This window comes from Halichoeres trimaculatus, unplaced genomic scaffold (assembly GCF_033239565.1).
Source record: "Halichoeres trimaculatus isolate MK-OKI-2021-1 unplaced genomic scaffold, fHalTri1.1 fHalTri1_scaffold_7, whole genome shotgun sequence".
NCBI lineage: Eukaryota > Metazoa > Chordata > Actinopteri > Labriformes > Labridae > Halichoeres > Halichoeres trimaculatus.
Window position 1 is genome coordinate 31,548,857 of NW_027437185.1, and position 14,160 is coordinate 31,563,016.

Sequence of the window (14,160 nt, forward strand, 5' to 3'; positions counted from 1 at the left end):
GCAGATTCAGCAGATTACCTTGAAGTTCGCGATAATCGTAACAATGGTACTGTTTTACTGTTGTATGCGCTTGTGCGAACTGGATCATGACGCCAGTATTTCCCCTGAAAATGCCGGCTTACTGTTTACACGGAAACAGTGCCAGCAGTGTTTTTTAGGCCTGAACCACACGCATATAGATATATTCCTTAACGCATATTTTTCTCTCCAATTGGGCCTCTCAACCACACGAACACGGCGATTTCACCCACATAAACGGAGATTTTTAAAAACGGATAAAAAAAGTGAAGAAATAAAAAAATATCAGTTGAGTGGATCCGTGTAGCGGTATTAAACGGAGCTGGTGTTGACGCGATGACGTCAAGCGCCTAGCAACAAGTCACTGTGTTTGACTGCGCATGCTCATAACGTTCTTCTTCTATGGTTTTCACATTTTGCTAACGTGCCACTTATCGGCCAGGCATGGCATTGCAGGCTTCAGAGGCGATCATTTTCAGTTTGGCCTCTTCGTATGGGCAGAGATATTTCCGTGGTGTGGACGGAGATTTTTTTTTTAAACTAGGACAAAGATATCCGATCAAAAAAATATCCATATACGTGTGGTTCAGGCCTTAGAAAAATTCCAACTTGGAGGTCATTTTCAAAAGTTCGCGTTTGAAAGCCCTTGCACACCAAAGGCATTGCGAAAAAAGTTTAGAGGCGTTATATTCAATCTCCACAGCTATTGTCCTCCAAACAAAGCCTTTGTAATCGTTGTCTTTGTAGGTTTTATGTCTTTTGTTGTAAAGAACCGGGTGCTGAGACATTCTTAGACCAGAGGTTTCTGCTTGGCTAAATTGTAAATGTAAACACAAGGCTGAAACGCAACAATACTTATGCATTTTACCCTAAAACCATTGTCCCGTTAACAGCTCCTTAAAGTATGTAATCTGCAGTATAGTGTACTGAGCCTGCAGGCAAACCAAGATTGCTGTTAAAGGAGGGGCACACACTGTAGTATTACATGTATTATTCATCATCAGGCTATATAAAGAGTACTCTGTATGTATGTGTGTGTGAGAGACAGGGAGCCTGTCTGTGTCTATATAAAATTACAGACATGACCTTTGTAGAGGATGTCTAGGTGAGGCCAAACAGCACGAAAGGCACACCAATGTGAACAGACTGAAGCAGAGAAGAGCAGTGATTTCTTTTTAACACGACAGTTTGTGGATAATCTTCGACCCCAACTTACCTGCAAGAGTGCAATGAAGAGAAAGAAGGCATTGGCCGCCCTCCTGAACTGTGAGTAGAGGAAGCGGGGCAAGAAGGTGAGGACGTTATATTTGGCTGTGCTGAAGACGGCATCAAGCAGGAAACGAGGCCACGGATTGAGGAGGAAGGGAGGGAGGGAGAAGAGAGGAGAGAAACAAATGATTAGTTTTCATTGTTGACATCCGGATGCTGAGTTCTTACGTTGATAAAATAATCTTTCACTTCCTCGCACAAACAGAGGATTCTGTGTGTGTGTGTGCAGTCACTGTTAAACAAATGAGATCTTAAAGGAAATGTAGATGCAGGAGGGAGCGTGTGGAGCGGCTGGTAAACAGCTCCTGACAGGTGTGAGCTATGTTGCCTGTGCTGCATCGGGGTTGGGTGGAAGGGGGGTTGATGGTGGAATAAATCGAGGCTGGTGAAGCCCTCAGCAGCTTGAGAGTCAGCCTGATTTACAGCTGTGTAAAAGGTTCATTCGATTATGCAGTGTATTATGTTTAGTCATTCTCGGATAAATTGAGTTTAAGCTAAAAGTTTACACACAAAGCTGATCTTTGTAAGGAGCAGTCCCATTGATCAGACGATGAAACAGTTTTGCCATGTTGTTGGACGTCACTGATCTGATCATTCCTAAAGGGGAAACTACTTTTACGATTGTTTTTTTTCATGGCTATAACTAGGCCTGTCACGATAACAAATTTTGCTAGACGATAATTTTCCAAAATATTATTGCCCATAAACAATATTATTGTCAATATTATTTTGATTTTTTTTTCCATTTTTTCCTCGATGTAATTATGATAAATGGGATAATAAAGTGAGTGCACCATATCAAAAGCAAGAAACTTTAATTTCTTGAGAGTATTTAACTGTAATTAAAATGTCAGGATCTTTTAAATAAAATAAATTAAACAAAAAATATAATAAATTTAACAAACAAGAAAGAGAAAAAAAAAATACAATGAAAATGAAATGGACTCTCTTTTAGAAAAAAATACATGTCAATGAAAATGATTAAAACTAATCAAAAACAATAAAACATAGACCCTGTCTCTAAAGAAAAAATGAAACTCCAAAAAAAAAAACAACGATAAAAACTATAGCCTAAATAAAAGGGAGTTTATACAGTTCCTGAATTGTTTGTAACATGTACTTTTTCCCAGTCAATCTGTACCGTCTGTCAAACATTTTTAACATTTCTGGCTTTCAACCGTATTGAAGGGCTGCGTTTCTTTGACAATGTAGCTGTCTTTGAGCGCCCACCATTTGGCGCTTTTATTTCCATTTACTTTGCAGACCAAAGCCTCAGTAAGAGCGGATTGTCAAAGAACAAGGCTCCGCTGCACCTCCTCTTCTTCTTCTTCGTCGCCACCATTTTCAAACAAATGCGACATATCAGCTCGTTGGTGTTCATGAGCTCACACTTTGTTCATTCTGATAAAAAACAAAATATTCCCACACTGGGACTGTGGCAGGCGGCTTAAGAACCGCATCTTTCGTGCCATCATTCACTCATATTAGCGTGTGTTTCCTCCTTACCCCTCAGGACGCTCGCTTCAGCTCTCTCTGTGTGTACGCACGAGCAGCCCCGTCTTCACCCCAAAGATCGCATTTTTGACAGATGCTCACTCCGCTATAAATCCGCTAAATCCGCTATAGAACCTATGCACCCCGATGTTAGGAAAGATAGACGTAGTGAGCCATCTTCTCATCCAGCCTCTTGGGTCGAAAGAGAGGAGGAAAACAAACATGCATGCACGTGTCAGTTTATCGAGGCTGGCAAACTTACCGAGGACGTTTTTATTTATCGTTCAGTTAATTGATTTATTGATTATCGTGACAGGCCTAGCTATAACATACACAAACTTTTAACACAGTTAATACAAAACTTGTGGTACAGTCTCTGTCATCCTGGCTGCCTGGTGCAGCAGAGCTGTCCGTGCTGAGTGAAAGGGACAGAGTGAAAGCGAGTGAGTAAGAGCAGGTCATTGTTCTGACAGCAGTACGATGTAATACCAGCCTCACAGAGGAGCCTGATGAAGGGTCCTGTCAGAACAAGGGTCAAGAAAGGACCCAGCTTTGTTTCAGTAAAGTCTGCTCTTTGGCCAAGTCAACTGGAGCTAGTTTAGATCATGTGACAGACAAGAAGCACATATAAATGTCTAAAATCAAACCTCTAGATTAATGTCCGCAACCAGATGTCAGATTAGTTTTGATAAAAATCCTTCATCTTGAAATATCTTTGAAGTAACTTGGAGTTGAGTTACTTCACAAATAGACAGATCACTCAAAGCCCTCTGGTTGATGTTGCTAAAGCTGCGACCGCCTCCGTCAATCTGTTGTGATTCAGAGAAGTGTCTGGTGCAGCTCTGACACAGATCTACCCCAAAGGCCCCATCAGATCCTTCTGTCAATACCTCAGTCATCATGTCTTTGACATCATCCTTTTATTTCTGCTCATCACTTCATTTCCTTCACTCGATTCTCATTTCCCATCATCCTGTTTTAGTGCAGTCCTGCTGTCTTACTATCCCTATACGCTACATTATTCCCTCTGCTGACACAGAGCAAGATAAAGAGCTGCTTTAACAACCTGCTTAATGGATGATTATGGATCTCACGTTTTATTTCCTGGTAATGCCGAGAGGATTAAGACAATATGAGAGAATTGCATCCTGTACTGACACATATAGATTTAGTTGCTTATTTACATATTCTCAAAAGTTATAGACACCAATGCTCATGTTATGTTAATGGCAGCAGATTTTTTGCTTGCATGAGTGGTTCAGACCTGTCACATGGATCGTAGATGACTCAAATTGAGCAGCAGGAGATGACATAATAAAACAAACAGAAAGCAGCTGTTACAAGAAGATTATCACTGCCAACAAGTTTCTGGATGTCAAAAGTTGTATATAGCTGTATAGAAGTTGTACTCTAAAAAAGATTATTCATCCCAGTGATACATGATTTATCAGTCTATTTAAAAAAATCTGTGAAGACTATCCTTTTGGTGCCGACAGCAGTGATACATTTGGCCAGGATCAATAGTACTTTTCCAGATTAAAGACTCAGTTTCCCATGAGCACCGTCACCCACTGTAATGAGGCCGTGACTCTTGCCATGACATTTGTTTTGGAGGCCAGATCTTTTTTATTTCATTCGTAGTTAATAGAGCTATTGTTTGAAATGCTACAAGAAGCAAACTTTGCTTTGTAAACTCAGTTTGTAGCACAGTTTAGACGTGTCTAAGGATGTTCAATACTATTTTTTTTTTCAGATCGATACCAGTACCAGTACGCCCTCTTGAGTACGCACCAATACCTAGAACCAATACTACTAGTACTTCTGATACATAAAACTTGAATTCGCAATGACAGATCATTTTGATCCAAAACAGCATAGTCACTCTGCCAATAAGTCTTTTAAAAAAATATTTCAAAAATAACATTAAAAGTGAAAAAGAAAAGTAAAAAGTGTCAGATTTTGGGTATTTTTTTAAATAAACTGAAGTGCAAAATAAAACAGTTCACCTGTTAACCCTCCCTGGTTCATTCATGCTGTCTGAACAGGACCTGACGCGTATGCTGTGGTGTCAAACCGCAGCAAGTAGCAGCAACTTCTGGCAGGGAGGACTTGCTCAACACAAGATTTTTTTGCTTAGATAATCAGCTGCTGGTATCAGCAGCCTCAACGAGTACGGAAACCTTGAAAAAGCGCTGGTATTAGCCCAATACCAGTACTCAACCATCCCTCGCCTAGAGATGGGTACCACATTAGGTGCTTTTATAGGTACCTACTAAACTCTGTCTAAAGTACAGAGTACCAATTCGTGAAAAATCAAGTTACCATGTTTAGGCACCTAAATGCATCCTCGTGGCTGTAAGGAAGTGGAAGAGTAGGCAACTTTTAATGCCGGTCATGAACACAGCATTTTAAGGTCATATATTGAAGAATTAACTTGAAAAAAATATACATTTTATTATTGAAAAAAATATATATTTTTTACCGCATAAACACAAAAAAGTACCAAAAATTGGTACCATTGAGTACCGTCACCGATTGCCAGGTATAGGGCATCGGTACTGTATCGTTTCAAATGAAAGGTACCCATCCCTACCCTAGACGTGTCTATAATACACAATGTTATTGAATCCTGGTTATGTCCTACCAGTGGTCATCTACCAACTCCAACCTCACCGAGCAGAGCTAACGTAACCTCACTCTTCATTTTGTTGATAGACTCTCAAGTTTGAACAGACCACTGCAGAATAACTGCTGACTGTGGGTTGGAATGAACATTATCACAAAGAGTTTAGCTCCTGTTTTAGCCTTTAGCTTGGGCTGTATCACTCTCCTGTTTAGCTGTTTTCTGCTTTGACCTCCTTTTTCTTTTTGATGCTCCAGTTTCAGCATTCACCATTACTACAAAATAAATCCAAGAAATCTTTTTCTTAGACAGTTCCTGATTCTCACTGCCAAACTTTGCTGGCCGGTGTTGTGTCCTCACAGGGACTTGGTCTACATGTTCTCCCAGGAAAGTCCAACCTGACCACAAAAACCATAGAAATAACCAATGTTGGCTCTGAAATACTTGTTTGAAATCATGAATTATGAAGAAGCAAATGTACACAAGTGATACTATTTCAAGACCACTTATAAAGTCTGCTCATAAAAATAAACTAGATAAAACACTTGAATGAAAAAGGGAGTTTCATTCAAACTCTGTAAACAGTAGTTGCTGTAACTCTGCCAGCTGAAGGTAAGCAGGTGTTACCAGCAAACACTCCACTACAAGACATATCCAAACAAACTAAAGCCGTCACCCAGTCACTGAGATGACAGTGAGCTCACACAGTTATTTTGCACATGCTCTGTTTGAATGAGACTGATGATCCTGGTGTCAAATTCACCAAATATAAACAGACTTTCTAAACATGGGATCTGAGAGGACGCCTGATTCTGCAAACGGATGATAAAGCAAGCGTACTAATGTTTTTATTAAAGACAACTGCAAACAGAACTGACAAGTTAACCAACTGGTTGAGCAAGTAATGGCACAGACTTAAGTGTCCTTAAATGTTAAAGCCAGCATCCATCTGTGGGTTTAACACTAAATTAAGTTTAAGTTGCTGAAATGAAGGTTTATTAAGTCACGACAGAGGCTAATGAAAGAACCGTACTATGACAGACGTGTTCCCTGCGTCATCAGCACACATGAGGATAATGTTTTTCCACATGTCAGTTTGTGTTACTGCCAGTCTTAGTCATCTCTTGCCACCCATGCATGATAAATAATATCAGCATTTTACGGGCACACGACAGTTAAAAGGTTTACACTGCCACTCCTGTTTGCAGTGGGATAACTTGTAAACATCCCAAACATAAATCACCTTTACATTACAGCTGATACCTTCCAGCAACCAGCAACCAGCTGAACAAACAATCCACAACAATCCTCCTGCACAGTAGGGACAACAGGGAGGCTCTCTGTTATGAATAAGAGGCAGGAGGAGGAGGAGGAGCTGTGTGTACATTGCAGGGAGACACTTCTGCGGGTAGTGATGCTGCAGCAGGAGAATAAAAGCCAGTCGAACCTGTGTGGGGCCTCCTATCAGCTTGTAAGATTAGATTCACCATTTATCACAGACCGGGCTTCTGTAAGTGTCTTTGCAGGTCACTTTGAGACAGCCACCAATCCTCTTGAACAAATTAGATCTTTAGAGAAGCCTGGTGTGTTTTCAAGCCTCCAGGTGGAAGAACACAGAAGAACTCAGAAAAAGTCACAGTATGCGCAGTAAAAAAAGAAACAATGAAGTCGAATCAGCATCCCTTTTCTTTCTTTGCTGTGTGCTTCTGTTATTCATCATATCAATACATGCAGCTGACCCAACAAATGGCATGCACTCAAGCACACTTGCATTTTTCCTTTATTATCCTAGCTCAATATATAGCTGTCTATGTAAGCACATACATATCTGAGGTTGCCCATGCAGCAGGAATGCTAACAGTAATATTCCTTGACAGAGGACGGCCTGACCCAAGCAGCTTGACCTTTAATGCTAAAAGCACTGCACTCCTCCAAGGTGGGACAACTGGATAAAAAGGGCCAGGCTGGCACCACTGGTGATACAGATCTTGCAGGTACTTATCAAACTCGAAAGGCCTGAGGGTCCTGTCACCCTGTTTCCTGGTGTCAAGACAACCCATGGTTTTTCAATAATGTGTTTTACAAGATGTATCGTAGATCTGTCTGCATTACAGTCACAACAGAGACCGGCAATGCTTTCTCAGTCAATTTCATTTCCTTCCTCCAAGATCAGTCCTCAAAACACACTCATACGCCCCATTAAAGTGATACTCCGGGATGGAACAAGTTGGGTCCTATCACAAGGTTTAGGGCAGAAATTACCCCTACAGCAGTGTTTTTCTGCAGCAGAAGCCCAGGGCGCACGCACCAAACACCCCCTCCCTGCTCCTCTGTTGGTTTCCTCTGCACTCAGACGGGGCCATATTTTACTTGACCAAAAACACAAATAAATGGACTCCCACCAAAAAACTCTGATATCGGTCTGCATTCACGCTTTATTTAGAGAATTTTCAGCGCGTTACTTTCACACAAAAAACACCGCTAAATAAGGCTCTAGTTCTCATCGTGTCTCTTCGTCCTAGCAGACTGCCTAAGTTTGTTTATATCTGGCACGCCCCTGTGCGCGCGGACTGATACACTAAGCGGCGAGCGCCTCGTAACCAGCTGTGGCTCTGCAGCGGAGGTAGCGCCGTTTTACGACACGATAGGGGTAATTTCTGCTCTAAACCTTGTGATAGGACCCAACTTGTTCCATACCGGAGTATCACTTTAATGAGATCTGAGTCAACAATATTGAAGCTTTCACAGGTTGCTGTTAAAGTCACAGCTACAGATTTCCATTTACGATAACACTAGGAAAAGCCCAGCTGGTCTCTTGGCCTTCACTTCATCTAAGTCAGAAGTATTTCACATAAACTCCAAAATCCTGACAAGAACAAAACTCTGGTACATTTTCTTTATCGATACTATGAGGAAAATCTGTTTTATTTGCACTCCCTCGGCACCTTGAGGCCCGGAGTCTCACGCACACTGTCGTAAATTACTTTTAGCAAGGCGTGTGTTTGTTTTAGAATTAAATGGGGATCCTATCAAAACTAATTTTCTTTGTTCAAGACAACTTTTTACTGGACACAACACGCCAATGTAAGGTATTTATCAGTACAGTTACGTAGCGCTACGGTTTGAAGCGTGACATCAAGCAAAAGTTTTAGCAGCCGGCTATATGTTAGCAACATCAGCAGCCCCATGCTCCGATGTATCTGTAGGCTAACGTGACAACAAGTAAACACTGTCAGTTTGTGTTAGTTTAGTAGCTGTTTATATTTAGTGCAGCCGGCAGTCTGGTGCTCTAAGACAAGTCTGTAATGTGTAACGTTAGTAAATCCTGGTTAGCTACGTCCTGCCAGTCATCTACCAAGCAGAGCTAACGTAACCTCACTCTTCATTTTATTGATAGACTCTCAAGTTTGAACAGACCACTGCAGAATAACTGCTGACTGTGGGTTGGAATGGAAATTATCACAAACAGCTTAGCTCTTGTGTTAGCCTTTAGCTTGGGCTGTATCACTCTCCTGTTTAGCTTTCATCTGCTCTTCTGTCCTTTTTCTGTCTGACAATTGGGCTCCTGTGACAACCATCACTACAAAATTAATCACAGAAATCATTTTCAGCAGAGAAAAACTACATCTGTTTTTTCACTTCTAAACTTTCTCAGCTGTGTGGTGTTGTCATAGAGACTTAGACGTGCCGTAAATCAATCCAGTCCTGCTCGGCCCCATCAGGAAGTTATTAGGAAGCTACAAAGAAATATTTCGAAATAACCTATATTGGTGCTGATAATCTCATTTTAAAGTGTGGATTACAATCACATTTATTTCCAGAAGGGTAGATTTTTTCAAGATCACTTTCAAACTCCTCACAGACCCTTTAATATAGAAAGGATAAAATATAATTTAACCATAACTGGATGATAAAAGAGAAGTTTGCCTGAGTGAGCTGTACATTAATCCTCTACATAATTTCTTAATATTTTGCTGTAAATCTTTGATTGTAAGGAGCAAAACGCCCAGATTAAAAGAGGCCTACAAGACACCACATTTTATTTTAAAGGCGTACCCTCACTTTCATTCTTCATGCCTGAGTGGTGCTTCAGGGTTGGAGGCGAACTTTATTACATACTCTGCAAATAAAGCGCACACCATGTGGTACGTGATGGGGGATGGATTTGCAATTCAAATAGTATGTTCAACCAGCTAAAGAGGTGTTAGGTTACTTTAAGACTCGATGGTTTCTGACAAAGGAAGTGATCATTTTGGCACCTCTTTTTTGTTTTTCCCCATAAAACTTACAAAATAAGGTTTGGAGGCGAGGGCATCTCTGTCACACTTCATGAGTTATAACGTCCTTTTGGTTGCTCTGGATCTTCTACATGTTTACTTTCTAAGACTATTGTGTAAAGATTTAACATTTCCATGATGTAAGCATTTCTAATCATTCTCCATACAGCATCTCCTTACCTGACCCGGTTGCTGCAGAACTTGGTAAACTGCTGCTGATTGAGGTGTATCAGCCGGGCATCTTCTTGGTCAGCTAAGGAAGTCTTCTCTGATGTGTCCTCTGTCTTTTCATATCCTGCAGAGTGGGAGGAAAGACAGCATGTTAGAAAGAAAATCCGCTGCTTTGAGCTCACATAAGAGGAAGATGAAAAGGTGTTGTGAAGTGGCTGAGGAGGTGTGTGTTGAAAAGTCCCCAGAGGAGACTTTGGAGTCTTTGAGAGGAACGTATATGAGACTGCAGCTGACCTTGAAGTTTATATACTGTTAATACTTAAAACAAGTTTTCATTTCTGGAGGATGTAACACTTTTTAAAGAACATGTCAAGCACTGAAAAGTGTGTTCAGGACATTAGATCATCTATATTGTTGGCATATCTGCTGGAATACACAGACCGCAGTCTCAAAGCCCACGTAGTCACACTGAGAAGACACTGACTGTAATTATCTGTATGACACACTTTCCTCAGATCAGGAGCAACAATCTAATAGCAGTGTAACACTCAAATCATTATCTTAATGGAGTGAGAAAGTGCTTTAGAAAATATTACAGTGGGTTTGCCAAACGGTATGTTACTGACAATACATCTCTTATCATCACCTCAGCAGAGAAATGCCAACTTAGAGAGAAAGCTTGTTATATAATAACACGGGGAATCACCTGCAGTGTGTTAACAGGCTGACTCATACAAGTAACCTCCATCTGTGGAGGAAAGCAACAGTTCTCATATTCAACAAACTGTCTGAAGATGAATTCAGAAAACTGCAGAGATATTGAAACCACAATTGTTTCACTAAAACAAAGAAAATCTCATTCTACAAAAATGTTTACCACACCCAAAGCATTCAGTACTAACAACCCAAGTGTGATTACGTAAAGAGACATTTAAAAACCCACATTTCAACAACTGCCTCTAAATATTTTCCTGGAAATGTGTTGTGATAAGAGCTGTGAAATTCCTGCCAAGAGTCGCATCCTGCCGGCCAGAGTGGTCAGGACTTATCTGTGTGGATCAGCTGCGTGGTGACAGAGGTACTGTACATGCATGGCTTTGGTCCAACTCTATCTTTGGATATTATTTTGTTTTCACTGCTCAGTCTAGTCCAAAAACTGATACACAGTCCCACTTGATACCAATATGATATGATATCAAATATATGATTGATTTTATGATTAGAGCTACATTTCAGGCATACAAAAAGTGAAAAAAAAATCTGTGTTTTTTCCCCTTTATGTTCAATTTGTTTGCAAATGTACAAAATGCATTAGCCACCAAGGTTAACCTCTGATGGATTCTTAAATATTTAAGTAATAAAAAAAACTTTGGAGCATAAGTTCGTCATCTGTGTTGTGGACAAAAGTTCTGACTTTTTCTCAACATAAATTCATCTTATACTGAATTAAGAGTTAATCAACAGTACTATACAAGACTACACTCCCTAGATATGTCCCTCATTATTTATATTACAGTTCAGCAAAAATTGAAAAGAATTATGGCACAAAAACACATGTAACACAGTTGACAGGACAAACCTGTCTCTACAAGATCAATTTTGTGGTTGGTAACATAGTTGACATGTTCTCCATTTTTGGCTCTTTTGCTAACGGCAGACCTTGAACATGGCACCACCTGACCTCTATCACCTCATATTTTCTTCACAGTTAGGTCTTTAAAACAGCTATAGTAAGCACACCAGAAATTGTTGGTAACACAGTTTACCAAGGTTATAATAGCTAACTAAAACGAAACTAAAAACGATAACTGAAATTTAAAATACATTGCACTTAACTCAAACTAATAAAAACTAGAAAAAACAACAAAAACGATAAGTAAACTATAACTGTATCTTGTGTTCATAAAACAAACTCAAACTAAATAAAATTACACACAAAATTTCCTTAGTTATAGTTTCTGACAATATTAATAGCCTTTAGAATTTAAATTAATCAGACACATTTTCCCAACCAATTTACGACAGTTTTCGGCAGTTGTCAGTGCCGCACAGCACCGTCATAGTGACGTACTGGGACAATGCTTCTTTACTGCACTGACTGGCTGTGCGCTGTGCTGCGACAAAACGTAATCAGAGCATCTGTAATAGCTTCATTGCATGTGAGTCTGACTTTATTGTTACAGAGTCCAAGTTTCTAATTATTAAAGCTCATATTTTATTGTTTTACATAATTTATGTTTATATTTGTTTATTTAAGTTTATATTATTTTTTGTGTTGAAGGCAGCAGCAAACAGGTCAGTATCAGCATTGACTGAGCAGTGAGCACTATGATGGACTTGAAAATAAACAGTATTACAAAATATTTACTCTGACCTTTCTGAATCCCGCACCTGGCAAATAAGGTATGAAAAAACTAAAACTAAACTGAAACTAAACTAAAACTAAACTAAAACTAAGCCTTGTTGCAAAAATTAAAACTAAATAAAAACTAGAATGCCCACTCTAAAACTAATTAAAACTAAACTGTAATGACAAATCCAAAACTATTTTAACCTTGCAGTCGACAAACAATAAATGCGCCCCATGTACAGACAATCATTTTGATGAAATATTGATGGGGAGAGGTTTAAACAAGCCACACTTTCTTCATGGTTCCCACCAAAAAGGATGTGACCTCAGTTGATCTAAGTCATGTGACTCTGGAGCAAACCATTGCTGATTAATAGGGTTTTTTTCAGAGGGTAACACAGTTGACGCACAGTTGACTCTCAAACACACACACAAATTGGATTATTCAATCCATATAAATTTAAAATAGTTTTTAAACAGCTTAAACCTGTTTTAATGATTATTTTGAACAAATAATACTGAAAATAATAAACACAAACATGTATTCTAGTGTTAATTTTGAAGAGCAAACTTGACATCTTGGAAATCAGACGGCACAAAAACTGCTAATTCCAACTCATGATTTGCATCTTTTGCCAAATAAATGATGGAACCTGTTAAGTTTGTGTACTAAATGGAAGTGAAATATCACCCAAATGACCCACTGTACAATTGGTCATTGCTTGACCCAAGTATACCCCGTGGACTTGAAATGTACCCTTAATTATAGAATCACTCATAAAAGAGAGCTCAGGGAAGTTATTTATCTCTCACTAAAATATAAAGCCTTTCTCTGGACATGAAATTACAAAAACAATCTACTGGCAGAAGTCACCCTTAACTGCTGAAAACAAAACAAGAAATCGAATCCCTTTGCTTGTCTGGATAACACTTTTTTTTTCTCTGCTCTTCTCTGCTCCCACCAACTCCAACCCAGTGGGATGGAGCTGTGTTGGCTGGAGAAAGACATCAAAGACCTGTATGTAGGCTGCAAAGATGCGTAGAGTGTAACACATTTTGCTCCTGTTATTTTAAAAACAACACACGAGTATTTTACTTCTTTGATTGGCAGGAGGTATTTTTGTGTCCTACTTTTCCTCAGAAAGCAAAGTCCAAAACATCCCAGATAACTGTTAGTCCACATAACAAACAAGCTTTTCTATGCTGTGTACAGGAGCAGTCATGAAAGAATCATGTTGTGGTTTCACAACGCTGCAACTGAAGCAGCCTGCCAAAGATGAAATGGAGTCAGATTACCACAGGGGTGGACAGACTTATTTCAGAGAGGGTCACATTTGATTTTGTGAGGGAGACCAAGGCTCAGCAGCTCTTGCTGACATATTTACGATTTTTCCGTCGCTGATTCAATTCACTCAATTCAAATTGTGATTCTTCGGTATTTACAGTTTTTAGTTAGCTTTTTTTATCACCAGACCATGTGAAAAGGTTAAATGATGATGATGATGATGTCCACAGACTACATCAGGAACCATATTTTCCCATAAAATGCAAATCACGTCAGTCGGAGAGAAACATTTCACCCTCTGCTGGAGAAAAGTGGTAACTTTTTTCCAGTCCAGATTATAAACAAAGACCAAAGGGAAGAATTTAAATTTGAAAAAAAAAAAAACGTCAAGGAATCCCAATTTCGATATTGCCAAACAAAAAATCAAATCAAACCTCCTCTGTCCCTCAGTTGTCTCTTGGTACTAGGGATGGGAACTGAAAACCACTTCCTGTTGAGAATCGATAAGAAATTTTGCAATCCATCAATATCGTTAGCCTTTGTGCTCAACAATTCCTTTATCAATTATTTACATTGAGCCAGAGCCGCCGGGCCTTATATGTTAAAAAAATACTTTGTAAAAAATACTCAAAATTTCAAATGTCAAAAGCTAACAGGCCAATGAAAGGCTCAT

General features: G+C 39.5%; 1 protein-coding gene across 2 annotated transcripts in view; it reads right to left on the bottom strand.

Annotated features, from left to right (window-relative positions):
• atp8a1 (ATPase phospholipid transporting 8A1) overlaps nt 1-14,160 on the bottom strand; it is a 143,193-nt gene that overhangs the window by 105,078 nt on the left and 23,955 nt on the right. For both annotated transcript variants that reach the window (XM_074673515.1, XM_074673514.1), the window contains exons 2-3: nt 9,862-9,976; nt 1,235-1,334 (exon numbers count right to left, since the gene is read on the bottom strand). In XM_074673515.1, the coding sequence (XP_074529616.1) occupies nt 1,235-1,334; nt 9,862-9,976 (215 nt within the window). The remainder of the gene's footprint in view (nt 1-1,234; nt 1,335-9,861; nt 9,977-14,160) is intronic.